Below are 27,218 nucleotides of genomic sequence, written 5' to 3'. Positions count from 1 at the left end.
AGAAGAAGTTTGAATGCAAGAAAGCCAAATACCAGGAGCTGGTAGAGCAGTGCCAGAGGCAGGGGTGGAGAGCAAGATGTGAGTCTACCAAGGTGAGTTGTAGAGGTTTTGCTGACTGCTCCCTGTGCAAGATCTACTCTCTCCTTGGTATTATAGGGCCATCAGGACCATTGCAGAGAATGCTGAGCGAGCCTCCACATGGGTATGGATCAAGAGGTGAGAGGCATGGACCAATGCTGCTGGGATTGATCCGGCCTGATCAATCCTGGCTGGATCACCTGGGTGAGAGTGTCTGATATTGAAAGAGGCAAAGCACTGATGACCCCAGTTTACATCATTGATGATGCGTCCCAGTGCATCTTAGGATGTATCTCAGCATCAGAAACTGTTGACTTGTGAAAGATACTCATGGGGACCTATAGTTCAATCACAAGTTTGTGAGTGAGCAACATCCTTACAAACCTCATTTCCACAAGTTAGGCCTTACTGCCTAACCTCATAAAACTTCAAACACTCACACACACATCTACCCTCCTCTCATAGTGGAACTCAAAATCAGCCCTTCTCTGGCCATTGATGCATTAGGAACACCAGTGATGGTCTCTATTCCATTAGTCAAAACTTTAACTGCTTCTCCATCAGCTTACGAGGGGTGATTGATGGGTTCATGGCCTAAGGTAAAAGGAGTTAATTTTATAAAACCTAGCGCATTTATTTTTCAACATAGTCCCCTCCTACATTTACATACTTAGTCCAACAGTCATGGAGCATACGGATCTTTTATCTCCAGAAAGTGTCCACAGCAGGGGTGATTGATAAGTTTGTGGCCTAAGGTAGAAGGAGATGAGTTATACAGCTCTCGTTACATGCACATGCAGATCAACCCTTTGAGTGATCACGCAGAAAGTTTGAAGTTAATAACTCATCTCCTTCTACCTTTGGCCACAAATTTATCAATCACCCCGATGAGTTATTAACTTCAAACTTTCTGCATCATCACTCAAAGAGTTGAACTGCATGTGCCTGTAATGAGAGCTGTATAACTCATCTCCTTCTACCTTAGGCCATGAACTTATCAATCACCCCTGCTGTGGACACTTTCTGGAGGTCCAAGACCCATATGCTCCATGACCACTGGACTAAATGCGTAAATGTAGGAGGGGGACTATATTGAAAAGTAAATGTGCTATGTTTTCTAAAACTGACTCCTTCTACTTTAGGCCACGAATTTACCAATCACCCGTCATACAAAAGCACACAGACTGATCTCAGACAATTGCTGCCACTGCCAGCTTCTTAAAGCATGGGTGTTCATAGATTGCACTTTCATCCTCGGAGACCTCTTACAATTTTCTCCTCAAAGGTTCAAAGTAAATTTATTACTGAAGTATGCATTTGTCACTACATATTACGTTGTAATTCATTTCCTTGAAGATACTTATGGGAAAAAAGAAATACAATAGAATTTACAAAAAAACAGGGCGTAACAAAGACTGATTAGCAACCAATGTGCAAAAGACAAACTGTGCAAGCAAAAAAAAATACTGAGGACAGGAGTTGTAGAGATTTCTTTAAAGCAGAGGTTCCCAACCTGGGGTCCATGAACCCCTCGGTCAAAGGTATGGGTCCATGGCATAAAACAAGTTGGGAACCCCTGCTTTAAAGTAAGTCTGCAGGTCATAGAATCAATTCAGAGCAGTAGTGATCGAAGTTATCCACGCCGGTTCAGAAGTCCGATGGTTGCAGGGTTCCTGAACCTGATAGTGTTGGACTTTAGGCTTCTGTACCTGCTGCTCAATGGTAGATGGCCTAGCCACTCTCTACTGACAGCTGTATTAAGACAGTGGTCTGGCTGATATTTGGGAGGGTACTGAGAGTGGCCTGAGGAAATATCAGGATTTGGCTGAAGAGCACCAGAGCAAACGTTAAGATAACAACTGGGGAGTTTGCCACTTCCAGCCATGTATTCAGTACAATAGGCATGAGGATACTTGAGAGTCAACAGGGTTTGTTTTTACTCTTCAGATTATTATTTCTTGGAAATTACTGCAGGAAATCCACATATAGTGTAATATTATAGCTGATTGTGGTAATTCAGGATTATATATGATCATTCTTACCAATAGATAGTCTGTTAGAACATGGAACAGTGCAACACAAACAGGCCCTTCAACCCACAATGTCTGGACAGAACATGAGGGCAAATTAGACTAAGTCTCTTCTACCTGCACATGATCCCTTCATTCTCTGCTCTAAGAGTGAGTCAACATGAATTTACTACCTTAATTTTTCACTCAGTGAGCTCCCTTGCAGAGGCAAAATACGTTCAAGTATACTTGTCATTCAACCATAAGTTCGAATACAGCCAAATGAAACAGCGTTCCTCCAGGGACAAGGCGCAAAGCACAGCACCAACAGTCACACATAGTACATATAGTTATTATAGCAGAAAGACATACAGTCACACAAACAACAATATAGCCAAGTCTCTGAGTGGCGTGACCTGTATATTGATGGTGCATGGGGTGTTGTCCTGGAACCATGTTTCTGGAAGAACAAACACACAGCAGTTCCTCATCACATGCTAAGGCAGCTGCAGATGAGCACGATCCACCTTAATGTGTTATACAGCAATATGTTAATATTAAGAGTAAAGTAAAACCAGAGGTAAATTTCACCAAAAGTTCAACTTGAAAGCACTTGTCAACCAAGTAGCATGTGGCAAAATGAGACTGGCGAATTGGATGTATAAAATATTTATAATAACTCAGCATTTTCAAAGTCAACCAACAATAAAATAAGCACATACCTGCTGAAGTGAGGTCCAAACACCCGAGTGCAATATTGCTTCAGGACTCAGCGTGGGCAGTCTGCTGACCGGATTACTCCGAAGTTTCACTTGTTGCTTCACTTTCTTTTTCTTGTTTTCATTGAATATTTTGGACCAGGGAATACACGTTTTCATCCAATGTAATCTCTTTTGCTCAAGGTGATCAGGAAGAGCAAGCTCTCTGGTGAAAGCGTTCTGAAAACTAACATCCATGTTTTCAATTAGTTCATCAGCAGCAATCTGAGCTTCATTTCGTAGCTTATCTTCATTATTATTTAATACTGATTGACTATCACCTGATAGTTTACCAGGGAATGTGTCTGCAACTGCATAAGGAATAACTTCTTGCAGTATGTTATTTTGGGGTACTATGACATTGGATTCAATGGTAAGAGTATTTGCTGTTTTACTTTCCATTATCTCTTCAGCTGGTAGTTTCTTTTCTACTTTTGCATCTGAAACTCTTGCAGCTGTACTCTGACCAATTTTACTGGGATTCATGGGAGAGTTATCCCATGCATTAGAAGGCAAACATATATTTTCATTCATACGAACATACACATTATCATTGTCTTTGAAGGTTTCATTCTCCTTCATGCTTGAATTAGCAGTAACTTCTTCGAGTAGCTGCAGCACAACTTTCTTCTCAGTTTTTTCCTCTGTTTGTTCCATGCACTCATTCTTTTTTTCTTTTAGCAACTTTTCTTCTGCTTCCTTTTGTTCTTCTTCCTTTTTCTTTTTTTGCAGTTCTTTTTGTTTCTCCTCTTCTTGGAGATTTTTCACTCTCATTTGTTTCTCCTTTTCTAACCTCTGTCGTTCCTGCTCTTTTTTCTTTTCGTACTCAATCCGTCTTTGTTTCTGCTCCTCCCTTTGCAGCCGTTCAGCCTCTTCCTGCTTTTTTCTTTCCTCCTGTTCAACTCGGCTCTGTTCTTGAAGTTTTTTTTTTATTTTCTCTTCAAAGTCTTTCCTTTCTTGAGCCATCTTGAGCTGGAGGTCTTCTCTTCTCTTCCTTTCATCCCGTTTCTCCTTCAGTATTGGAGAATACTTTTTAAGTGTTAAAAATGTCCGAAATCTTGCCTGAATAGTTGTGGCTGCTCTGTAACGCAGCTCTTCCACTCGTTTCCTCTCTTTGTCCTGCTGCTCTTCAAAGATTCTTCGCTCTTCGTCCAATTTCATTTGCAGTGATTGTATGAGTGCCTAGGAATTCAAAACATCAAACAAGTATTTATGTTTGTAAAAATATAACTTGACCCAATTGAAACAATGGGGTGAATGAATCAAAAATGTGGAGTTGAGGTCAAAGACAAATAATGGCTGAAAGGCAAAAGAAAAAGACTCAAGGGATCACATCATCTACTCCAGCTCCTATTCCTTACATTTTAATCCAGTACTGGATGAGATACTTCACTGCATTTAAATTGGGATCATGATAGAAAGAACTAAATGAACCATACTTGCTTCCTTCTTATTTACAAAGATTCAAACATTCCTCACCTCATGATGTTTTAACTCTTTTGCCAAAGCCTCCTGGTTCTGTTTGATTTTCTTTTCCAGTTTAGCCTGCTGTTCCTATGTAAAATACACAAAATTGTAATGTACTACGTATTAGGTAGATAATAGATTGCATACCATACGTAATAAGACCATTGTACTCTTACAGTGTTAAAGATACTTGCAACCACAGTCAGCTGAAAATACCAAAGAGGTAAATGATTTTACATCCTCAGATTACATCAGAATCAGGTTTCTTATCACCTGCATGTGTCGTGAAATTTGTTAACACACAGAAATTTGTTACATCACAGATGGTGTTTATCCCATTTACTTCACTTCTTGCAATATCAAGGAATGGAGTGTGCACTGAAAATAGCAGTCACTTAAAATATTTTGAAATATTAAACACCCATCAAAGGCCACCCCTCAATATGGGGCCTACTCTTGCTCTTGGAGAATTTTCCCTCACTGCAAAATGAGGAGTATTGGACTGAAATATTAATTCTATTTCTCCATTCCATTCTCCCAGTTTCTCTGACATATCTTTTCTGATGACAAGACATTACACAATAGCGCTTTTGATATGCCTCATTGTTTTCTCTTATGCACAACTTTATCTCCTTCCTTTAGCCGTGAATTTATCATGGGCCTCTATTTCTCAGCTTACTACTCTAATCTTTTTTCTACCTATTCCTTATCTTCTATTTCAACAACACACACAAATGCTGGAGGAACTCAGCAGGCCAGGCAGCCCTTATGGAAAGAAAAAGTCGACATTTCAGGCCAAGACCCTTCATCAGGACTGGAAAGGAAGAGAAGTCAGATGCAGAAGGTAGGGGGAGGGGAGGAAGAAGTACAAGGTGGCAGGTGATAGGTGAAACTGGGAAAAGGGGAGGGGTGAAGTAAAGAGCTGGGAAGTTGATTGGTGAAAGAGATAAAGGGGCGGAGAAGGGGAGGGTCTGATTCGAGAGGATAGTAGATCATGGAAGAAAGGGAAAGGGGAGGAGCACCACAGAGAGGTGATGGCAGATAAGGAGATGAGGTGAGAGAGGGAAACAGGCATGGGGAAAGATGAAGTGGGGGGGGGTAATTATCAGAAGTTCAAGAAATCGTAGTTCACATCATCAAGTTTAGGCTATGGCGTTCATGCCATCAGGCTACCCAAATGGAATACAAGGTGTTCCTCCTCCAACCTTAGTATGGCCTCACTACGCAGTAGAGAAACCCATGGACTGACAAGTCGGAATGTTAATAGGAAGTAGAATAGAAATGGGTGGCCACTGGGAGATCCTGCTTTATCTGGCGGACAGAGCGACAGTGTTCAGTGCAGTGGTCTCCCAATCTATGTTGCATCTCACCGATATAAAGCACTGAATACAGCAGACTCACAGGTGAAATGTCACCTCACCTGGAAGGACATTTGGGACCCTGAATGGTAGCGAGCGAGGTGGTGTAGGGGCAGGTGTGCCACTTGTTCCACTTGTAAGGATAAGTACCAGAAGGGAGATCAGTGATGGGGAGGGACAAGTGGACAAAGGAGTTGCATAGAGAGTGATCCCTGCAGAAAGCAGAAAGTGATGTGGGAAGAAAAGATGTGCTTGGTGGTGAGTTCCTGCTGGAGATGGCAAAAATTAAGGAGAATGAAGTGCTGGACACAGAGGCTAGTGGGGTGGTAAGTAAGGACAAGAGGAACCCCATCCCTGGTATGGGAGCAGGAAGATGGTGAGAGGGCAGATGTGTGCAAAATGGAAGAGATGCAGGTGAGGGCAGCATTGATGGTAGAGGAAGGGAAGCCTCTTTCTTTGAAGGAGGAGGACACCTCAGTATTTCTGGAACAAAAAGCCCCATCCTGAGAGCAGATGTATCGGATACGTAACTGAGAGAAGGACTTGGCATTTTCGCAAGTGAAAGGGTGGGAAGAGGTACAATCAAGATAGCTGTGAGAGTCAGTGGGTTTATTCCAGTATCTATGAGGATCAGTGGGTTTCTATTTCATCAGATACTATTTCAATAGATCATTTTCCATAACTTTATTACCTTCAATGAGATTCGAACACCATCATATCTTTTCCTCAACATCCTCCCTTTTCAGCATTCTGGATGGACTGATTCCTCTAAATTTCCCTGATATGAACTTCCTTCTCCATCAATTGCACCCCTTCTCACAACACTGTGTTATGCAAAAACCTGTCTTTTTACCTACTGAGCGAAGGGCGCTGAGTAGGCTACGGTCAATTATGGAAAACTCTGAACATCCTCTACATAGCACCATCCAGAGACAGAGAAGCAGTTTCAGCGACAGGTTACTATCGATGCAATGCTCCTCAAACAGGATGAAGAGGTCAATACTCCCCAATGCCATTAGGCTTTACAATTCAACCGCCAGGACTTAAGAACTTTTTAAAAGCTATTATTAATGCTTTTTGAGATAGTGATTTAGATGCATATCATATTTTTTACTGAGTTAAATATTGTATGTAATTAGTTTTGCTACAACAAGTGTATGGGACATTGGAAAAAAAGTTGAATTTCCCCATGGGGATGAATAAAGTATCTATCTATATACAGATGTGACACAGGAATTAGCAGTAAAACAAAGACATTTATAAAACTATTGCTGATGCAACTGTAATCTAGCTATGTCATGGTACATCTTGGTAACAACAACATAGCTGGGAAGGGGAATAAGGTCCAAGCAAACATAGGAAACTCCGAAGGAAACTAAAAAGCAGGACCTCAAGGACAAATTCTTTGTAATGCTGCCTGTGTCGTGTCAGGGAGAGCAAGAGTAGGATGATGCAGCAATTGAATGTGTGGCTGAAGAATTGGTGCAGGGGGTAATTTTGTGGATCATTGGGATCTCTTCTGGGGAAGTTATGATCTGTACAAAAGGGCCAGATTACGTCTGAACTTGCAAAGGACCAACGTCCTCGCAGGCAGGCTTGTTGGAGCTGTTGCGGAGGGTTTAAATTAAATTGGCAGAGGGATGGGAAGAACACGGTGATAGAACAGTTGGGTAAAGGTAAATGCAATGTATACAGAGTCGATGAGGAAGAATAGGCAGCAGATAGGGTATAAATGCAGTTAGTTGTATGGCTTGAAATGTGTTTAACATGGGAAGTATCAAGAAAAAGGGTGATTCACTTGCATCACTACATAGAACTACAGCATGATGCCATTACAGAGATTTGAATGTCACAGCACAGGAACAATTACTGGATGCTCTGGAGTTTATTTCAAAAGGGACAGGAAGAAGGACATAAAAGAGGTGGGGGAGTGTCAGTGCGAATCATGGCTATTAAGACAGCTGCAGAAAGAGAGAACATTCTGGAAGGATCATTTACTAAGTCAGTGTGGATAGAAGTCTGAAACAGGAAAAGAGCAATCATTCTACTGGAAGTATTCTATAGGATGCCCAATAGCAACAAAGGCACTGAGAGCAGATTAGTAGGCAGATTTTGGAAAAGTGCACAAATAACGGTTATTGTTATGGGTGACTTCAACTTCCCTAATATTCATTGGTACCTCCTTAGTGCAAGAGGTTTAGATAGGGCAGAATTTGTAAGATGTGTTCAGGAAGGACTCCTGACACAATGTGTGGACAGGGCAACTAGAGGAAGGCCATGAACCTGGTCAGCTAACAGATCTCTCAGTGTGCAAGCATTTCAGAGACAGCAACCACAATTCCTTGATTCTTAGCATTGCTTTGAACATTGACAGGAGCAGACCGTATGGGAAAGTATGGCTTCGGCCCTCTCTTCCCCCCCATTCCTGATGCAGGGTCTAGGCCCGAAACGTTGGCTATTCTTTTCTCACGGATGCTGCCTGACCTGCTGAGTTCTTCCAGCATCCTGTAAGTATGGGAAAGTACTTGACTGGATGAGAGGGAATTATAATTCCATTAGGCAGGAACTTGGAAAATAAATTGAAAACAGACATCCTCAAAGAAATGTATCTCATGAAAACAAAACCCTAAATAACAACTTCACCACTAAATCTGCCTGTGTTGCCAATGTCTGGGAACCTTGAACTTATACACTAAGTTTCCTTACCTTCATAAGTTATCATGTGTGTGATGTGTACTGATGTGCTCTACACCCTGGTTCAGAGAAACGTTGTCTCATTTCTATATATATTATATAGTTAAATATGTTCTATACATGAATATAGTTAAATGACAATAAACTTGACTTTCTTCATCAATACTTGCTAAAGCCCTACCAGTCTCTGTTTATGTTCTACTGTTATTAATCTCCCCAAAGTGCCTTGCCTCACACATATCAGGAATAAATTCTATCTGTCATTGCTCTGTCCATCTTACTAAATGATCAAAAGCATCTGTGCAGTCTTCAACTGGCCTCTTCAGTACAAACAACACTACTGATTTACCCTCAGCAGATACTGCCTCAGCTGCTATGTGTGTGGTTCTGATAATAATTACCTGCCTCTCTACTGTTAGTTTCTCTAGGTTTTCTTCAAATTGTTTCTGCCTGCTCTTAGCTCGCTCCTCTTCCTCCTTCACTTGCTTCTTCTCTTTTTCTCTCTGTTCCATTAGCTCTGCCAGCTTGGTTTTCTGTAGTCTTTTCTCTTCAACTTCCCATTGCTGCAGTGTCAGCTGGCAGCGCTCCTCCAATTCTTTGCATTTGTAAGTTATAACATCTTCATTATCTGAAGAAAATAAAACAAAAGTGTGTCCGTCTACTTTGTGAGTTTTCTTTCATAATTTTACTTTAGACTTCAAGCTAGTCCAACCTATAGCCAATTCTTTTGAGGCCAAGGTTTCCAGTATGACAGAGTAATTTAACTTCTATGAACTTATCATTGAATGCTTACATTCACATCATTAATTAACATTTTCATTTATAAGTCTTCAATTACGTTGTCTCATGTTCCTATCAACTTCTCAATGGATCAATTTCTTTACAATTAAGAAAATACTGGGAATACAAGAAATCCATCAAAGAAACTAATATACTGGAAAGATATTGCAAGCTTAGGTGTAAACAAAAATAACAGATTATTATCAGTTCATGAAAACAAAATAATAGGAATTAATAAATAAACATTGAGTATAAAGTGCTGAAGTATTCATAATTGTCACAAAAGAAATTAATCCCAAATTTTTTCTTTAAAGTTTTTTAAGCTGTAGAGGATAAAAACAAAACTAATAGGTAAAAGGTTCTTTGGGTGAGGCAATAAATACAGCTTGTGTCCTGGCTCAGTGACAATTTCATGTCATTGGACCCCAATCATCTGTCCTTTTATAAATCTGAGACAAAAAACTAACATCGTTCCAAGTCCCTGGTACATTTGGTTTTACAGAAATGCTCTCTCAAAGCTTTGCACATGAGACGACAGTTTAAATTCAACACAAAACACATAAGACACAAAGAGATTTACTAAGGAATGGAAGCAGTTGATATACGCTAGTAATGGTGAAGGCGGTCAGTGCAGATAGGTAACAACATCTCCTCCATGATCTCCATCAGCACAGATGCACCACAAGGCAGTGTGCTTAGACCCTGCTCTACTCGCTTCACACTTATGACTCTGTGGCTAAGCACAGATCCAATGCCCTATTCTAGTTTGCTGACAACACCACTATCATAGGCGGTGATGAATCAGCATGTAAGAGGGAAATTGAAAATCTGGCTGAGTGGTGCCATAACAACAACCTCTTACTCAATGTCAGCCTAGGAGATGATTACTGACTTCAGGAGAAGGAAACCAGAGATCTGTGAGACAGTCAATGTAGAACTTATTATGAGAGTACATACATGTCATCACATCACCACACACAACCGTGAGATTATTTTTCTGTGGGTATACTAAGCAAATCTATAGAAAAGGAACTGTTAACTATAAACAAACAATAATTGCAGATATAAATAAATAGCAATAAATAATGAATATGAAATAGCAGAGTCCTTAAATGAATGTAGTTATGCCCTTTTATTCAAATGTCTGATGGTTGAGGGGTACTAACTGTTCTTGAACCTGGTGGTGTAAGTCCTGAGGCACCTGTACCTTCTACCTAATGGCAGCAGCAATAAAAGAGCATGGCCTCCAGATGGTGAAAATCTTTGATGTTTTTATACGGCAAGGTTTCATGTAGATGTGCTCAATGATTGGTAGGGTTTTACCCACTACCTTTCGTAGGATTTTCCACTCAAAGCCCTTGGTGTTCCCATACCAAGCTGCAATGCAGCCAGTCAGCACACTTTCCGCCACACATCTATAGAAATTTGCCAATGTTTTTGATGACATGCCGAAACTCTGCAGACTCCTGAGGAAGTAGAGGTGCTTTCTTCGCAATAATATTTATACGATGGATCCAGGACGGAACCTCTGAATTAGTAACACCCAAGAACTTAAACTTACTGACCCTCTCCACCACTGATCTTCTGATTATTACTGACTCATGGACCTCTGGTTTCCTGCTCCTGACGACTACAATTGGTTGCTTGGTCTTATTGACGTTGAGTGACAGGTTGCGGTTATTACACCACTCAGCCAAGTTTTCAATCTTCCTTTGATTCATCAGCCCCTTTGATACAGCCTACAACAGTAAGTTTGTCAGCAAACTTGTATGTGTATACAACAAAAAGTATATATTAATGCACTTGGAAAACTACTCAATGAAAGGAGCTTGATTAATCCTTCCTTCATATATTGTACAGTTTACCACTACAGCAATATTGTAGGTTTTCATAAATGAAATAGGCTGTGGTCAGCATGGTTTCTTCAAGGGAAATCCTGCCTGACAAATCTGTTGGAATTCCTTAAAGCAGGATAGACAAAGGAAAATTAGCTAATGTCTATTTGGATTTTCAGAAGGCCTTTGACTAGATGCCACACGTGAGGCTACGAGCCCATGGTATTACAGAAAAAAATCAAGTATGGATAAAGCAGTGGCTGATTGGCAAGAGGTAAAGAGTGGGAATAAAGGGAGGCTTTTCAAGCTGGCTGCCGGTGACTAGTTCCACAGGGGTCTGTGTTGGGGCAGATTCTTTTTACGTTATATGTCAATGATTTGGATGATGGAATTGATTACTTTGTTGCGATGTTTGCAGACGATATGAAGAAAGGTAAAGGGCAGGTAGTTCTGAGGAAGTAGAGAGGCTACAGAAGGATTTAGACAGATTAGGATAATGGGCAAAGAATTAGTACATGGAATACAGTATCGGGAAGTGTATGGTCATGTACTTTGGTAGAGGAAATGAAAGGGTTGACTATTTTCTAATAGAAAGAATATACAAAAAAACTGAGGTGCATATACAGAACGGGGAGCAGAATAATGAGTGTAATCCCTTCTGTTGGGGAAAGGTCCCTCTATATATCAATTAAACCAACATCCTCAAAAAGTGTATTAACTTTCTTATGTAAAGATTTTGTTTCATAGATTTTTCTATTGGAAGAGTCTAGGTTTGGTTGTAATTGTAAATTTAAGTGTCCCCCACATATCAGGGGACCTTCTGTTTCCGCTACCATAATATCAGTAATTTTCTGAAAGAAACCAACATCACTGTGCGGAGGTGCGTATATATTCAATAGAGTAACTGAATTTCCATCTATATTCCCCTTACCAGAATATATCTGCCCTCTTTATCTCCCATTTCGAATACTTCTTCAAAATTTAGCTTACTTAAGATAAGAATAGCAACTCCTCTCCTATGTCCTGATTTATATGAGGAGAAAAACAAATTAGTGAAGCCCATTCTCTTTAGTTTTCTATGCTCATTATCACTTAAATGAGTTTCCTGTAAATATACTACATGGGCTTGTTCTTTTTTCATTTTGGATAAAATTCTATTACATTTGACATTAAAACAAATGAATTTTACTTTGTCCTTAGCCATCTGTATTTATCTGTCAATGTATCGTTGAAACTAGCAGAATAAAACTTAATCGATCTACTTCCTGAACAAATAAGAATAACCAAAAATGCCTTAACAACCCAAAATCCTTGACATCCACAAATCAGTAGTTTTTAAGATCATCGAATAGTCCTTGGGGACACAGGAAATCAGTGCCAAGCAGAGGTCTAGCCACTTTAGCCACAACAAAGTCCCATGTGTAACGTTGCCCATTGAAGCAGTGTCATCCCTTGCATCCTGTAAATCTGGATCCTGCTGCCGTTGGTGGCCTTCAGCAAGGTTTCATCGCTCTGTGCCTTCTGATCAATAGGTGACGCTGGCTGCACACTCACTTGAGCAGTCATGTCACATAAGAAGTGTCGCCCTGAAAGGATGTCCATAAAGAACAGTAGACGACCCTGGCAGCTGGAATCCACGGTGTTCACAGATTTCTGATGTCCCTATATACTGGCACAGTCGAAGCTGCAAGGCAGTCAGCACTTCCTAGCATTTGTGCCAAAGCGAGCATGGCAAAAATACAGACCCGCTGTATTGATTTTGCAGCCAGTCATGCGTGTGTTGGAGGCCCTGCAGACTGGGCTTATTGAGGTGGGGAAAGAAAGAGGAATTATGCATTGCTGCCTGGCTGAGTGTAGACTATCAGCCATTTTAGCAAGCTCCCTGTCGTCTTTCATGAGTGTATTAGTGAGGGCTACGCGGACATAAACAGCCATTTGCTGCATGAAGAGCTCTTTCAAAATAAAACAAGGATAGTGATTTCCCAGGACAGACAGCATGTGGTCCATTAGCTACGATGGCCTAGCATCTCCCAGGCCGGGCAAGGACAGCAACTGCTTGGCACGCTCAGACTCCTATAATGCAAGTGTCTGTAAAAGATGAGTTTTCAGTGATCAATATTTATCATGTTCAGCTGGGTGTTCAAGCAGTCTTACCACTCTTGCTGCCATGGATCTGTCTGGCAATGCTACAATATAGTAATATCCAGTGTCATTCGCAGATATTTCTCACAGTGCAAACTGGGTGTCAACTTGTACAAACCAAGCAATGGCATTTTGCTCCCAAAATTCCATCAGTTTCAAAGCAACTGCATTGGCTGACATGTTGAATAACTCTGGAATTGTCCTAAAGCATCAGGGTCACCGATGTAGGTTTTCGTAATTAAAACGGCTCAGGCATTTTAAGTTTAAGGGAAGCTGCAGCAACTTCATTGTCCTCCAAACACAGAACATAAACACAATTAAAAAAACTTCATGTAACTACATCAAGTCAGACCAGCTTAAAGTGATACACCGCCAGTTGTGAATTATGCATATGTTTCCACCCATTACATTACCTTACAATATAAATCAATTATAGCATGATACAAAAAAAAGAGCAATTTACCTGAAATGTCCGTATCCTCTAGAGGCTGATCAGTTTTCTTCACTTGAACATCAGTGTCTATGTTCTTTTGAAGTTCTACGTCTTTTTTTTGTTCTTCCTCTTCTATTTGGGCTAATATCTAAAGAAAACAATTAAAAGCTATATATTTTGTTTAGTTTGTCATATTGTACAATATTAATCAAACTATGCAGCAGATGTAAATATACTTTTTTTTTCAGTATAGTCAAATCTCAGTTAAAAGCAGTTTGTACTGTGGAGATTCCTGACACACTGCCAAAATTTAACACATTGTTGGAGATGCGTCTTAATCTGTCTTCTTTTCAGCAATTTCACACCTCTTCTTAAATACAGTTCCTCTGTATTTTCAATTTTATCTTCAGTTGTCATCTTTAACAGCAGACACAACATACTAAATTCCCCATCAGAAGGAGACTATTTAGCTACTTCTATTATTTTCTTTTGTCTAGAATGTATTCCTAAACTAGGATCTCACATATAACATAATCACCTATAAAATAAATTACATGGTGCCACATTTTATACAGTGTACACACTTGGCAGAAGAGTTACAATTATGAACTTTGCCACACAAATATCAGGCAAAGATATCTCCACAAAGATTATCTAGAGTAAACACCTTATGTAATGACATCACTGCTATCAAACCACCACCATCATTTTTGGAATGAACATTGATTAGAAAGTTCATTAAACCTCACAAAATTATCCAACCAAATTATGGTTTAAAATCAGATGCATCATGAAAGTTGCATTGTCTTTGTTCCCAGTCTTCTATGCACCTGATCCCAAATATGGACAGTGGGAACCAACACACAATGTATGCTCAGCAACCATTATCAAGATTTTCAATACATGGTCAATGCTGTTCTCAAGTTCACCTAAATGACAGCATAGATGAACAATATCTATGAAACCTCCTTCTGCATTAATTTAAGGTGCCATTCCTAATTAGACACACCATTCATCAAAATAGGAATAGTTGTTGTTCCTTTCCGCGCCTTGTGTACACTGGGCAGTCATTTCTTTAGCATTTTTCGCTATTCTTTATGAGGCAAGTTGTTAGCTCTACACAGATGGAAGCGTGCAAGGAGCTGGCCAGATTCAACCATGGGACTGTTCACCTCGAAGTCCTGTGTGGATGCCACTACACCACCAGCCAGCTTAAAAAAAGGGAACAGAGAACATGGTTTATGTTGCAGAGAGGGGTACGGATGGAAACAGAAGTGAGAATATCTGTAACAAGGTGTAGACCAAAGTCATTAAATACTGGCAGTCAAAGTCAGAGGAGAAAAATTTTTTAAAAAGGAAATAAAGAAATAAACTATGGAAAAAAAAGTTGATTATCTTAAGCTTAGTTCCAGGGACTTCAACATCTCCCAAAAGAAGATGAAGTACTATTCTCTGAGGTTAATAGCCACTTTGATTCTATTTGAACATAGAACTTAATTATATCAAAAATCAGTGGAAGTCAAAACAGTGTTTGGACTAAGTTATAAATACCATTTATTATTCTATCAATCTGCAGTCGATTTTATTTTGCCAAGCATTTTTGATGGCCACTATGTGAACTCTGTTATATTTCTTTTTCACAGCCATTACAAATAACACTTTTGGATAACTAAAAGACAGCATAGAACACTGCATTTATTCATGGACTTTCATTCAGTGACCCAACCACAAACAAAAGTCATTCAAGACAGTACAGTATGAATGTGAGTGATGATTAGAATGTAGACTAATTTTTTGTTGTTATTGTTGGCTTAGAAAGAAATTTTAATCACATGCATTAGTTATATTAGATTTCATATAGAAGTGTCATTAAACTGTGAAAAGATAAAAAGTCATACTTAAATAAATGTTCACACAGCTGAAAATAACTCTACGCATTAAAGGAAAGATAAGCTTCAAAATGCACTGATTTGTATTTCTATTGAAGCCAGAGCAAGAAAAGCTTCAGGATTCAATAAAACATACATTAAAACAGTCATTTTTTTGTGTCCAATTGGCAAAGTAGCTTCCTTAGTGTTGTATAAAAGAATTACCACATTAGATTCTGATACCGGCCCTGTGACCGATTAATACACACTGTTCGTTATACTGAAAGTCATTGTGATGAAGACCATAAGACCAACAGATTTAGGCCCTTTGGCCTATCAAGTTTACTTGCCATTTCATCATAGTTGATCTTTTTTCCCTCAGTCCCAATCTCCTGCCTTCTCCCGTATTCCTTCATGATAAATCAAGAATTCATCGATCTCTACCTTAAAAATACCCAATGACTTGGGTATTCCCAAGTTGCCCTTGACAACAAATTGCACAGATTTACCACTCTGTGGCTAAAGAAATTTCTTCTAAGTTTCATTTTAATAGGATGACCTTCTATTCTGAGGCTGAGGCCCCTGGTCCTAGATCCCCCACCATAGGAAATATCCGCTCCACATCCACTCTATCAAGGCCTTTCAACATTCGATAGGTTTCAATGAGGTTATTGCTCATTCTTTTGAATTCCAGTGAGTAGAGGCCCAGAGCCACCAAACACTCCTGGAGTTATTTTCATGAACCTCCTTTGAATCCTCACCAGTGTCAGCACTTCCTTTCTTAGATAAGGGGCCCAAAACTGCTCACAATACTCCAAGTGAGTCATGTGAGTTCACTTAGATTTTCTTATGTTGTTAAATCATTTTTAACTTTTGGAAATGATAAAAATATTCAACCAAAACTCCTCACCTGTGTAGCAGTATATGAATAAAATACTTACAGAACAAATTCTGCTGTATTTTCCAACTACAGTGATTCAAAGAGGCAGCTGTAACAACTTGTAAAACATTACAGATAAATGGGGCTCCATGGGGGCATGAAATTGATAGGAATGGGCTGAAAGTCTAAAAATCAAGTGTAATATATAACATGCAGCTGGCTTAGTACAGAACTTTTACATCTTTAATAAGTTAACAGTGCTGTTAACCTGACGATTAAATCACTGTAAATGGTGAAAAACATTTGGAGAGTTTTGTCTTATCAGTATCAAATACTGTAACGTCAAAGCAGTTTACTTATCAACCTAAACAGAAGACCTTTTCCTTTCTACTCTGAAACAATTTAAATCTCTGCTGTCAATGCTGAAAAGTACAGATTAACATAACAACTTCCAATTTTAAAAGTTTCAAAGTTCAAACACCATTCATTTTCAAACAACAAAGTGTATATATGTGTAGACATTTTCCAAAATAAGCAAACAAAATTGGAATTACCCTCTCCTTCATATTCAAATGGTCCTCACCAAATTCAGAAGCCAATGCTAGCAACATTTCTGATTCAGAACAATTCTGAACAGAATGATCAACATCTGTCAAAACAAAGATCAAGCAATTAACTGCATTAAAATGCGTTGTTTAAAACCATATTGAAATAAGCAATAGAAATACTAATTCTGAGGTGTAAAATAATGAGCTCAGTAAACATTTGGGGCCTGTGCAGTGTATAGTGATTATATGAAAAGAAGGTGCTTTATTATTGTATGGATTATTGACAAAATACAACTGTCAAACTCAAGTGTCTGCTGCTTTCCTAGAGCCTTTGCCAAGTGGTATTTTAATCAAACCTGGTCAAACTTAAACTTAATACAAGTTTAAATAAACCTTAATACTACAAACAAGCTGGATGAACTCAGCAGGTCGGGCAGCATCCATTGAAATGAGCAGTCAACGTTTCGGGCCGAGACCCTTCATGAGGCCAAAGGCACACACCCAATGATTCAGGAACAGCTGCTTCCACTCTGCCACCCAATTTCTGAATAGACATTGAACCCATGAACACTACTTCACTACTTCTTTATTGCTATTTTCCAACTACTTATTTAACTATTATATATATTCACATTCTTATTGCAATTCACTGTTTTTCCCCCTCGATTAATATGTGTTGCACTGTACTGCTGCCACCAAGACAACAAATTCACAACTAATGGTGGTGATATTAAAGCTGATCCTGGTTCTAATTTTGAATTTCTAGGACAATGTTTTCCACATCTGTTCTTACTCCTCACACTACAATACCAGCAATTCTTAGTGTCCTTAGAAGAACACTTCTTTTTTTTCCAATGGAAAATGTCTTCCACAACAGAGTCATTCTACTATCAAACTAGGGATTAGTGGAAATGCATGGGAGCAAATCTGACAATCTCATACATCTGTTCTGTGACGTTTTACTCCACTCTCCTCAGTGCTGAGACTGAAGCTGTGTCATGCCCAGTTGTTCCAGGCTGAATGTCTGCAAGCTTTGCGGTGATTTGCCTCTGTATCATGGACTGAGACCATGCTCCTGGCTTCGGGTTTATGGATGCAATTCGCTATGAATGCTGATACTTGCGTTATTGTTTGCATAATTTGATTTGATTTGTTTTCTCTGCACATTGGGTATTGGTCTTTTTTTAAAATTAGGTTCTTTCAGGTTTCTTGTTTTGTGGCTGCCTGTATGCAGATGAATCTCAAGGTTGTATAAATTACACACACTTTGATAATAGATGCACTTTTAACTTTGAACTTAGACATACTTACACTCGAGCTGCTCTAAATCCTGGAGAATCATCTTTTCCGCAGTCTCTCCTCTTTGTTTAATTTGGTCCAAGTAGCAAAGGACAGAAGTGGGGAAGTCATCTGCATCCTAAAACATAAATAACTTCTGATATCAAATTTACAAAATATTGAACAATCCAACAGGATAATCAATTCTTCGATTTAAGAGAAATCAAATCTGCTAATACATCAAACAATATTGTAAATTTCTTTTTAAAATGTAGCATCCAATTTGTACCATCAAATTCAACAATTAAAAATATTAGAACATGAGATTTAATAACTATTTCACCTTTGTTCAAAAGATCCACTATTTACTGCTTGATTTTTTTCAGGATGTAGTTAACCAGCATTTGGTGCATCTCATTCCTTTAAGAGTCTACATTCATTCAGGATGTCTTAACACACACACAGTCTGTCATGGTAGTCAGCTGACCTATCCCTAGGCCAGTTTATGCAATTTTTAAACAAGCTGATAACAAAAAAAGCTTTTCTTTCACTCGCCTTTTAATAGAGACTTAGCAATTCATTACTTGGGAGAATGCAAATGCAAGGATGAAGCGTAGTGGTCAGGACAATGCTTTACAGTTCCAGCAACCAAGGGTTCAATTTCCATCATTGTCTATAAGGAGTTTGTATGTCCTCCCCATGACTGCGTGGGTTTCCTCCAGGTGTTCCAGTTTCCTCCCAAAGACCAAAGCCACACTGGTTGGTAGGTTAACTGGTCATTGTAAGTTGTCTGAAAATTAAGCCAGGTTTAAAATTGGGGGTTGCTTAGTGGTGCAGCTCAAGGATCAGAAGGACCTGTATCTCAATAATTGTTTTAATTAATTAATTAATGGAGCCTGCCTGCAAGAATATATCTCCAAAAAAGGCAGTTATTTAAAACAACAACACACACAAAATGCTGGTAGAACACAGCAGGCTAGACAGCATCTATAGGGAGAAGCCATGTCGACGTTTCGGGCCGAGACCCTTCATCAGGACTAACCGAAAACAACTGAATTATGCTTTACTAGTCTTACTTATTTTTTTAAACTAATCAAGATAGTGTTTGTAGAATCACTAACATGTAGCCAAGCTTTAAAAGTCATTTTACAGGGGTGATTTTTGACTATGGACAATATGGGCTGCCCACCAATTGAACATCTGATGCTTTAATTTCCACTGTCATCAAAATTATTTTGATCTGTTATGAATGGAATATCATAACAAATCTCTCACACTAGTGTTTCAATAGAGATCAGTTATTAAATCTGTCACAAGGACAGAAATTAACAAAATTACTTTAAACTAAAGAGCCAGAAGGCAGTTAAAGTAAGGAATGCAAAGTATTTGTGTATTGCTATATTGACGTTTGATGTATTGTTCCTCGGCATTCTTAAATGAAATAGGAGGCCAAAAACAGAGTTCTGAGAAGGCAAACACTGAAATGTCACCAGAATCTCAGGGTCCCACTTGCATTCAGATCATAATTACTTAGGATTTTATTAAGCAGATCAAAGGTTTTCAATGTTCTACCCTTACAATATATTTAAGTGCAATTTTATAACAAATTTAAAAGCTCACAGGATCTGATTCAATGAGTATATCCTCCTCTGATTCCTCCAATTCTTCCTCCTCAGATTCTTCTGTTTCTGAAGCAGGAATATGGATCTTGCTTAGTTCAGCCTCAAGGGCTTCTTCAAGCAGTTTGTCTTCATCCATTATTTCCTATTAAAATCATACACTTTAGTATCTGAATATCAACTGTATAATTATATAGCAGAGAAAATGACCACAGTGTGTAAAATCACCACATAGAAATCCACAGGGAACCTTGGCACGTCTTCAAAGCAACAGCATTTTGTTTTACAGCACAGGAAAGTCTGTTACCTACAATAAGATTCACAAATATATCTTGTAGAATTTTTTCCAGACACTGAAAGTTGAAAAAAATGACTCTGAGGCCGTGTTAATGGACAGAAAACAGAGTAAGAGTAATAAGAGACCTGTTGGAAATTGGGGGACTGCTTCAATGAACACCTCCACAAGCGGGACTTCCAAACAGCCAAACATTATAATTCCCATTCCAACGTATTGGTCCATGGCCTCCTCTTGTGCCAAGAGGAGGCCATCCTTAGGGCAGAGGAGCGATATCATATATTCCGTCTTGGTACCCTTCAATCTAATGGTATGAATATTGATTTCTCCGTGACTGAGCAAATCTCCCCATTCCCCTTTCTTTCTCTTCCCCACTCTGACCTTTACTTCTTTTCACCTTCCTATTGCTTCCCTCTTAGTTTCCCTCCACCTTTCCCTTTCTCCTATGGTCCACTCTCCTATCAGATTCTTTCTTCTCCAGCCCTTGACCTTTCCCACCCACCTGGCTTCACCTACCATCTTCCAGCTAGTTACTTTGCACTCCCCCATCTTTTTATTCTGGCATCTTCCCTTTTCCTTTTCAAAAGAAAGGCCTCAGCCCGAAACATCGACTGTTTATGTTATTTCCATAGATGTTGCCTAACCTGCTGAGGTGCTCCAGCATTTTGTGTGTGCTGCTTTGGATTTCCAGCATCTGGGTTTAAGAGTAGATTAGTCATTTACAGTTTGAGAAGCTGTAACTAGGGGAGTAGCAAATGGTTTGGTGGTGGAGCCCAACCAATGACTTAGATATTACATTTTGTCCCTTCATCAAAGTCCACTAATGGAACAAAGATGAATAGCAATGAGTTGTGAGAAGCATGCAGAGAGAATGTGACCAGATGCAACAGGATGTGGCCAGCTAATCTCAAGAGGAAGTTAAATGGTGATAATATTGCAAATAAAACATTAATCATTTTTTAAACTATATGTTGAATAGCAATGGTTTAATTTAATATCAAAGGATATATACAGTATACAACCTGAAATTCTTACTCTTCACCGACATCCATGAAACAGAAAAAAAACCCGAAGAATGAATGACAGGAAACGTTAGAACTTACGCACAAGCAGCAACAGCAAAAGCATCAACACTCCCCTCACGCCTCCCCCACTTGCTCCAGCAAAAGTTTTAACTCCAGCACCTACCATGCAAGCAATAACAAAGACATCAGAGACCATGATTTAGAGCCCATCAAAAACTACAGTCCACCCCAACACTTCAACATTTCATACAGTCTCTCTCTCTCTCTCTAGCAAGGAAGAGATATCACTCAAGCAACAACAAGAGGGGATACAAACAGCTCACTGTTTCAATATTACAATCTGCCGCACCACTTGTCTGAGTTCCCTGACTCGAGGACCAGCAGACTCTCTCTCACCATCAAGAGAGAGATCGTTCGAGTACAGAGACCTTCTTTTGTCATCAATGTACATTGTTCAGGTGTTCCTGGGTGTCCCCAAATTAAGATGCAGATACAGCAAGTGAGTAGGAACTCAACTCCTCTGTTGGAAAAGTATTTGAGGCACCAGTTAACTGCCTCTGGAATATTGTATCAGTCTTGTTTCATGCCCAAGAACATATAGTGACAGTGTAATAAAAGTTCACCAGACTGATTTCCTTTAGCCTCATGAGAAGAAATTAAATATATACTCTCTGGAGATATAAAAAAAAGTACAGGCAATCTGATTGAAATGTTCTTACGAGGCTTATCAGAGTTCATGTAGGGATATTTCCCTTGACTGGGATGTCTAAAATCAGGATCTGCCATTTCAAAATAAGGGATCAATCATTCATGAGTGGGATAAGAAGAAATTTCTTAAGCAACACACTCAAAACATTGGCGGAACTCAACAGGTCAGGCAGCATCTGTGGAAATGAATGTACGGTCGACGTTTCAGGCCAAGACCCTTCTTCAGGACTGAAAAGGGGGTAGATACCAAAATTAAAAGGTGGGGGAGGGGAAAGAGGCTAGCTGGAAGGTGATAGGTGAAGCCAGATGGGTGGGAAAGCTCAAGGGCTGGAGAAGAAGGAATCCTATAGTAGGGAAGAGTGGACAATAGGAGAAAGGGAAGGTGGGGGAGACCTGGGAGAAGTGATAGGCAGGTGAGAAGCAGTAAAATGTCAGAGCGTGGAATAGAAGGAGGGGGGTGCATGATTTGTTCAATGGAGAAATTAATATTCATGCCAGCAGGTTGGAAGGTATACAGATGGAATATAAAGTGTTGTTCCTCCAGCCTGAGGGTGGCCCCATCTTGGCACAGGAGGAGGCCATGGATCAACACATCAGAACAGGAATCAGAATTGGTGGAGGTGTTCGACAAAGCAGTCCCCCAATTTACAATGGGTCTGATCAATGTACAGGAAGCCACATCGGGAGCAATGGGTGCAATACATGACACTAGCAGATTCGCAGGTGAAGTGTTGCCTCACCTGGAAGGACTGTTTGAGGCCCTGAACAGAGGGAGGTGAGGGAGGAGATGTATAGGCAGGTGTAGCACTTGGGCCGCTTGCAGGTCTTAAGGGAGATTAGTGGGGAGGGACAAATGAACAAGGGCATCACAGAGGGAAGAATAAAGAAATTTATTCAAGTGCTGGTGAAACTTTGGAAGTGTCTCCTCAAGTATAATATGGAGGATTTTTCTATTGTATTTAGGGAACCAAAGATTTGGGATTGACAGAGGAGAGTGATCCTGAGGTAAAAGATCAGTAATAAAGGGATGAGAGTCCCCACAGACTACTTGTACTGTAGACTATGTTCTAATAAAGCATTTAGAGGTCCTAAAAAACTGATGACATTACTGAAAAAGTGCATATCGAGTCAGAATTTAGATTAAAAGCTTTTCTCCTTTTGTTCCAATAACCAGCATAAAGGACATCTTTCACACCAGACTACAGCATCTGCAATTTTGTGTAACTCTAAGAGATATAAGTGCTTATTTAATCCAAAAGCGCTGACAACCCTTGCCAAACAATGAGTGCAATCTAATCACTACAAATTTAACAAATGATTGCTAAAGGAAGTAACATTAGTACAGATTTATGGTTTCATTTTGGCAGAGTTTCTACATCTGAGAAATTCATCCATGACAACCGCCCCCAAAACTTCCCACCCCTAACATTCTTGGCAATAGAAACTAAAGCCCTTACAAATCATCGTAAAGTATTTATTGGATTTGCTGAGTGATGTACCACAGGGAGAAAAGATATAATTGATAGGGTGCATTAACTTTTTATTCTTTCACAAGAATGTGGGAAAATAGGAAGTAGAGTAAGCTACCGGGCCCCTCAAGCCTGTCCACCACTCAACAAGATCACAGCTCATCTTCGCTAGCCTCAATTTCTCTTCTCTGCCACTTCTCCATAATCCTCAGTATTTCAAATATTTAACTGCTTCCACCTTAAATATATCTAATGACCTGGCCCATCTTTGGAGAGGGTGGAAAAGAATATCCCAAAAATTGACTGCCCTCTGAGAAAAGAAAGTTTAAACACAATTCATTTTTGAAGTTTGCTTTTTATTTTGCAGCTTTGCTGGTTGCTTCCCCTGTGAGTGAAAACATCTCATTTACATTGACAGGTCAGCTTTTAGTTTTATATATGCTTGAAAAAGGCATCCCACATTCTTCAAAACTCCAAGGAGTACAGACTCAACTTCAACAAAAACAAATCCAAAGCAAACAGTCTGAGCTAACACTCACTGTCCACCCTTATCTGCCCTAAAAGCATGTAGCATATTAGTTGCAAGAAATAAACCACTGGAATAATTCAGTGCAGTAGCTGTGGAGGCAAAAGGATAGCCAACATTTCAGGTCGAGAGCCTACATCTGGACTGAGGCAGCAAGAATCTCACCCACCCCCTCACTCTTCATGATGGCAATCTTTCTTTCATACTGTTAGTTTAGATGAAGGGTCTCAGCCCCTTTATTTCCCTCACCAAGTGTCACCTGACCCATCGAATTCCCCCAGCTGTTGTTTCTTACTTTAGATTCCAGCACATGCCGTCCCTTGCGTCTCCACATAGCTTGTCAGGTCATTGCAAAGGGAAATCATGTGTTTATCATTGTGCTGTGTGTCTGCAATCACACACTGACAGGGATGTGGGCAAGAATTTGAACTGGATCACCTTTGCAGCAGCAAATTAGACATAGAAACATAGAAAACCTACAGTACAATACAGTCCCTTCGGCCCACGATGCTGTGCCAAACATGTACTTACTTTAGAAATTACCTCGGGTTACCCATAGCCCTCTATTTTTCTAAGCTCCATGCACCTATCCAGGAGTCTCTTAAAAGACCCTAGTTTATCTGCCTCCATCAGTCACTGGCAGCCCCCTCCACGCCCTCACCACTCTCTGCGTAAAAAATTTACCCCTGACATCTCTTCTGTACCTATTTCCAAGCATCTTAAAACTGTAGCCTCTCGTGTAGCCATTTCGGCCCTGAGAAAAAGCCTCTGACTATCCACATGATCAATGCCTCTCATCATCTTATACACATCCATATATTTGTGCACAGCCTTAATCATCAGAGATGTCCCCTACCACTGATTCTCATTCTAGTTATTGCAAATAGCCCATCTCTGAAGTAAATTTAGATCACAGGAGAAATATCCTTCTCCCCTAATTATACTCAGCTTCTGTTGCTCTGTTATAAAATACCTAAATAAGCCTCTCATATCATCTCTCAATCTACAATACTGTGACATGACTCCTGCACTATATCTGTCAACTTGCACTGCACTTTCTTGAAATGTAACATTATATCCACAATATAAACACCAGGAAGTCCACGGATGCTGGAAATCTACACACACACAGTGCGGAGGAACTCAGCACGGACATTCCACCTCTCCCGGAAGTTCTGGGAGTCTCCTGAATATTGATAGCGGCTCCCTGATGCCCGCAAATTGTATATACAATATACTGGAAATCGAATTTTTTGAGAAGGAGAGGGAGAGGAAGAGGGAGCGGGAGAGGGAGCATCCTGATTGGTCTCTCTTCATGCAAAGTAGACCTATCAGTTTTCTCTGTGGGCGGACTTTACAGTTGACCCCCTCTCTCTTCCTCTCTCTCTCTTTCATTGTCCATCAGTTCAGTTTAGTGTCCTGCTGCGCCATGGCAGAGTGTTCCAAAAAAAGAAAATATAAAATGTACTTCACCCCAGACTACACTAAAGTGTACTCCTGCCTAATAAAGGGTCAAAAATAATGACAGTGTTGCTCGGTGCACTGTTTGAAACAATGACTTTTCTATTGCCCATGGTGGCTTAAATGACTGTAAAAGAAATGTTGAGCTGAGTTTAACAGGTGTCATTCATTCATTAGCATAGCTAACATTATTTAAATTAGCTGGCTAGATGTTAAGAACCTACTCTATTGATGTCCTACCTGATGAGGCCAAATTCCCTGTAGACTTGCTTAAAGTTGTAATAGAATAAAAATACACTCCATGATAATTAAAGTACAGTACATATTATAATGTCACATTTTCTGCATATACCCAACTTGGTTTACAGATTAGACAAAATCACTAAACAAAGTATTACATACACCCCTGGAGGTCTGCGGGTGGGGGTGAATATGGGATTGCGGGGGGGGGGGGGGGGGCGCAGGGTGGTACCTCCCTGAAATGAGTTTTTGCAGGGTGGGATGTCTGTCAGCAGGCCAGGATATGGAAATGACTAAATAGTTGATATTTTGGGCTGAGACCCTTCTTCAGGACTGGAAGGAAAAGAATACGTCAGAACAAAAAAGGTGAGGGGATGAGGAGAAGGATAGCTAGAAGGTGATAGGTAAAGCCTACGGGGAAAGGTAAAGGGCTGGAGAAGAAGGAATCTGATAGGAGAGGAGAGTGGACCTAGGCGAAAGGGAAGGAGTGGAGGGGGGGAGGTGATAGGCAGGTGAGAAGAGATCAAAGGCCAGAGTGGGGAATAGAAGAGCGGAGGGGGAGGTAAACATTTTTTTTTACAGAAGGAGAAATCGATTTTCATCAGGTTGGACGCTACCCAGACATAATATAAATTGTTGCTCCTCCACCCTAAGGTGGCCTCACCTTGGAATTATGTATGAAATTATCTGTCTGGCTGGTTGGTAAACAAAAGTTTTACGAGTTGGCAATTACCAAACAGCCGTCAGGCTACTCCACCCCATTAACTCAGGTACCTGACCTGCAGAGCATTTCCAGTATTTCTTTTGCACAGGTCTACAACCCCTTCAGCCCCGCCCTCAATGAAATAACGTGAGGTTACTTACATAGTAAGTACATACTAAGTACATACATAGACTCGCACTTGTCCCACAATCAGAACGGGCCATAAAAATATGTCCCTGCCAGAGAGCAATGCAGCTGCAGGTCTGAAGAGTGAGCTGAGCTGAAGCTCCTCGGCAGCTCCGCTCCAGGGGCCTCCGGACATGGACCCGGTCAGTAACCCTGCCACGGGACCGAGGGGCTCCAGCAGAACCCGCGGCAGCCAGTGAGTCAGCCTCAGGGGGTAATGGCCAGCGGCCCACCGTCGTTGAAGTTCCCCACACTCCCTTACCTGGCCTTTGCAATCAGCTCCATTGCTTGCAGTCTCTAACAAGTCAGTCGCCATGGCAGCAACGTTGCGGGAGCGCGCTCGTACACGCGTGCTCGGCGCTCATCTTGCCTCGCGTGCACGCGTACCAGCGCGCATTTTGCTTCCCGTGCACGCGTGCGTCAGCATCGTAAGCCGCAATTGCAATGAACGGTAATTTACACGGTTCATTACAGTTGCTCGGTTTGATGCTTTTCTGATTTCAGACTCTTGCTCCTCAAGTCATTGTAAGGGGTCAGCACATCTAAATATGGGAAAAGTCTGCAGATGCTGAAAATTCAAAGCAACCCACACAAAATGCTGCAAGTCACAGTGTAAGGGGTCACTTGTTTCTTTAATAGAGCCCATGGTTTTAAGGAACACTGGATGACCCGATGGGAAATGACCTCATGAATTAATAGCTGAGGGTTGTGGGACAGCTCGGTTTGTATATGCAACACACACAAGATGCTGGAGGGACTCGGGGGCAGGCAGCATGAGTGGAAAGGAAGGGGGAAATGACAGAATAAAAAGGTGGGGAAGGGGGATGGAGGATAGCTAGAAGATGACAGATGAACTCT

The 27,218-nt window shown here is 40.3% G+C and overlaps 1 protein-coding gene across 2 annotated transcripts in view; it reads right to left on the bottom strand.

Moving 5' to 3' along the window:
• lrriq1 (leucine-rich repeats and IQ motif containing 1) overlaps positions 1–26,729 on the bottom strand; it is a 165,969-nt gene extending 139,240 nt beyond the window's left edge. For both annotated transcript variants that reach the window (XM_073059634.1, XM_073059635.1), the window contains exons 1-8: positions 26,623–26,729; positions 19,749–19,892; positions 18,162–18,267; positions 16,857–16,951; positions 13,585–13,702; positions 8,766–8,992; positions 4,325–4,399; positions 2,810–4,027 (exon numbers count right to left, since the gene is read on the bottom strand). In XM_073059634.1, the coding sequence (XP_072915735.1) occupies positions 2,810–4,027; positions 4,325–4,399; positions 8,766–8,992; positions 13,585–13,702; positions 16,857–16,951; positions 18,162–18,267; positions 19,749–19,892; positions 26,623–26,676 (2,037 nt within the window). In that variant the 5' untranslated portion in view covers positions 26,677–26,729. The remainder of the gene's footprint in view (positions 1–2,809; positions 4,028–4,324; positions 4,400–8,765; positions 8,993–13,584; positions 13,703–16,856; positions 16,952–18,161; positions 18,268–19,748; positions 19,893–26,622) is intronic.
• Positions 26,730–27,218: the final 489 nt, after the last annotated feature.

Source organism: Hemitrygon akajei, chromosome 10 (genome assembly GCF_048418815.1).
Source record: "Hemitrygon akajei chromosome 10, sHemAka1.3, whole genome shotgun sequence".
Classification (NCBI taxonomy): domain Eukaryota; kingdom Metazoa; phylum Chordata; class Chondrichthyes; order Myliobatiformes; family Dasyatidae; genus Hemitrygon; species Hemitrygon akajei.
This window is presented reverse-complemented; position numbering and strand designations above follow the sequence as displayed.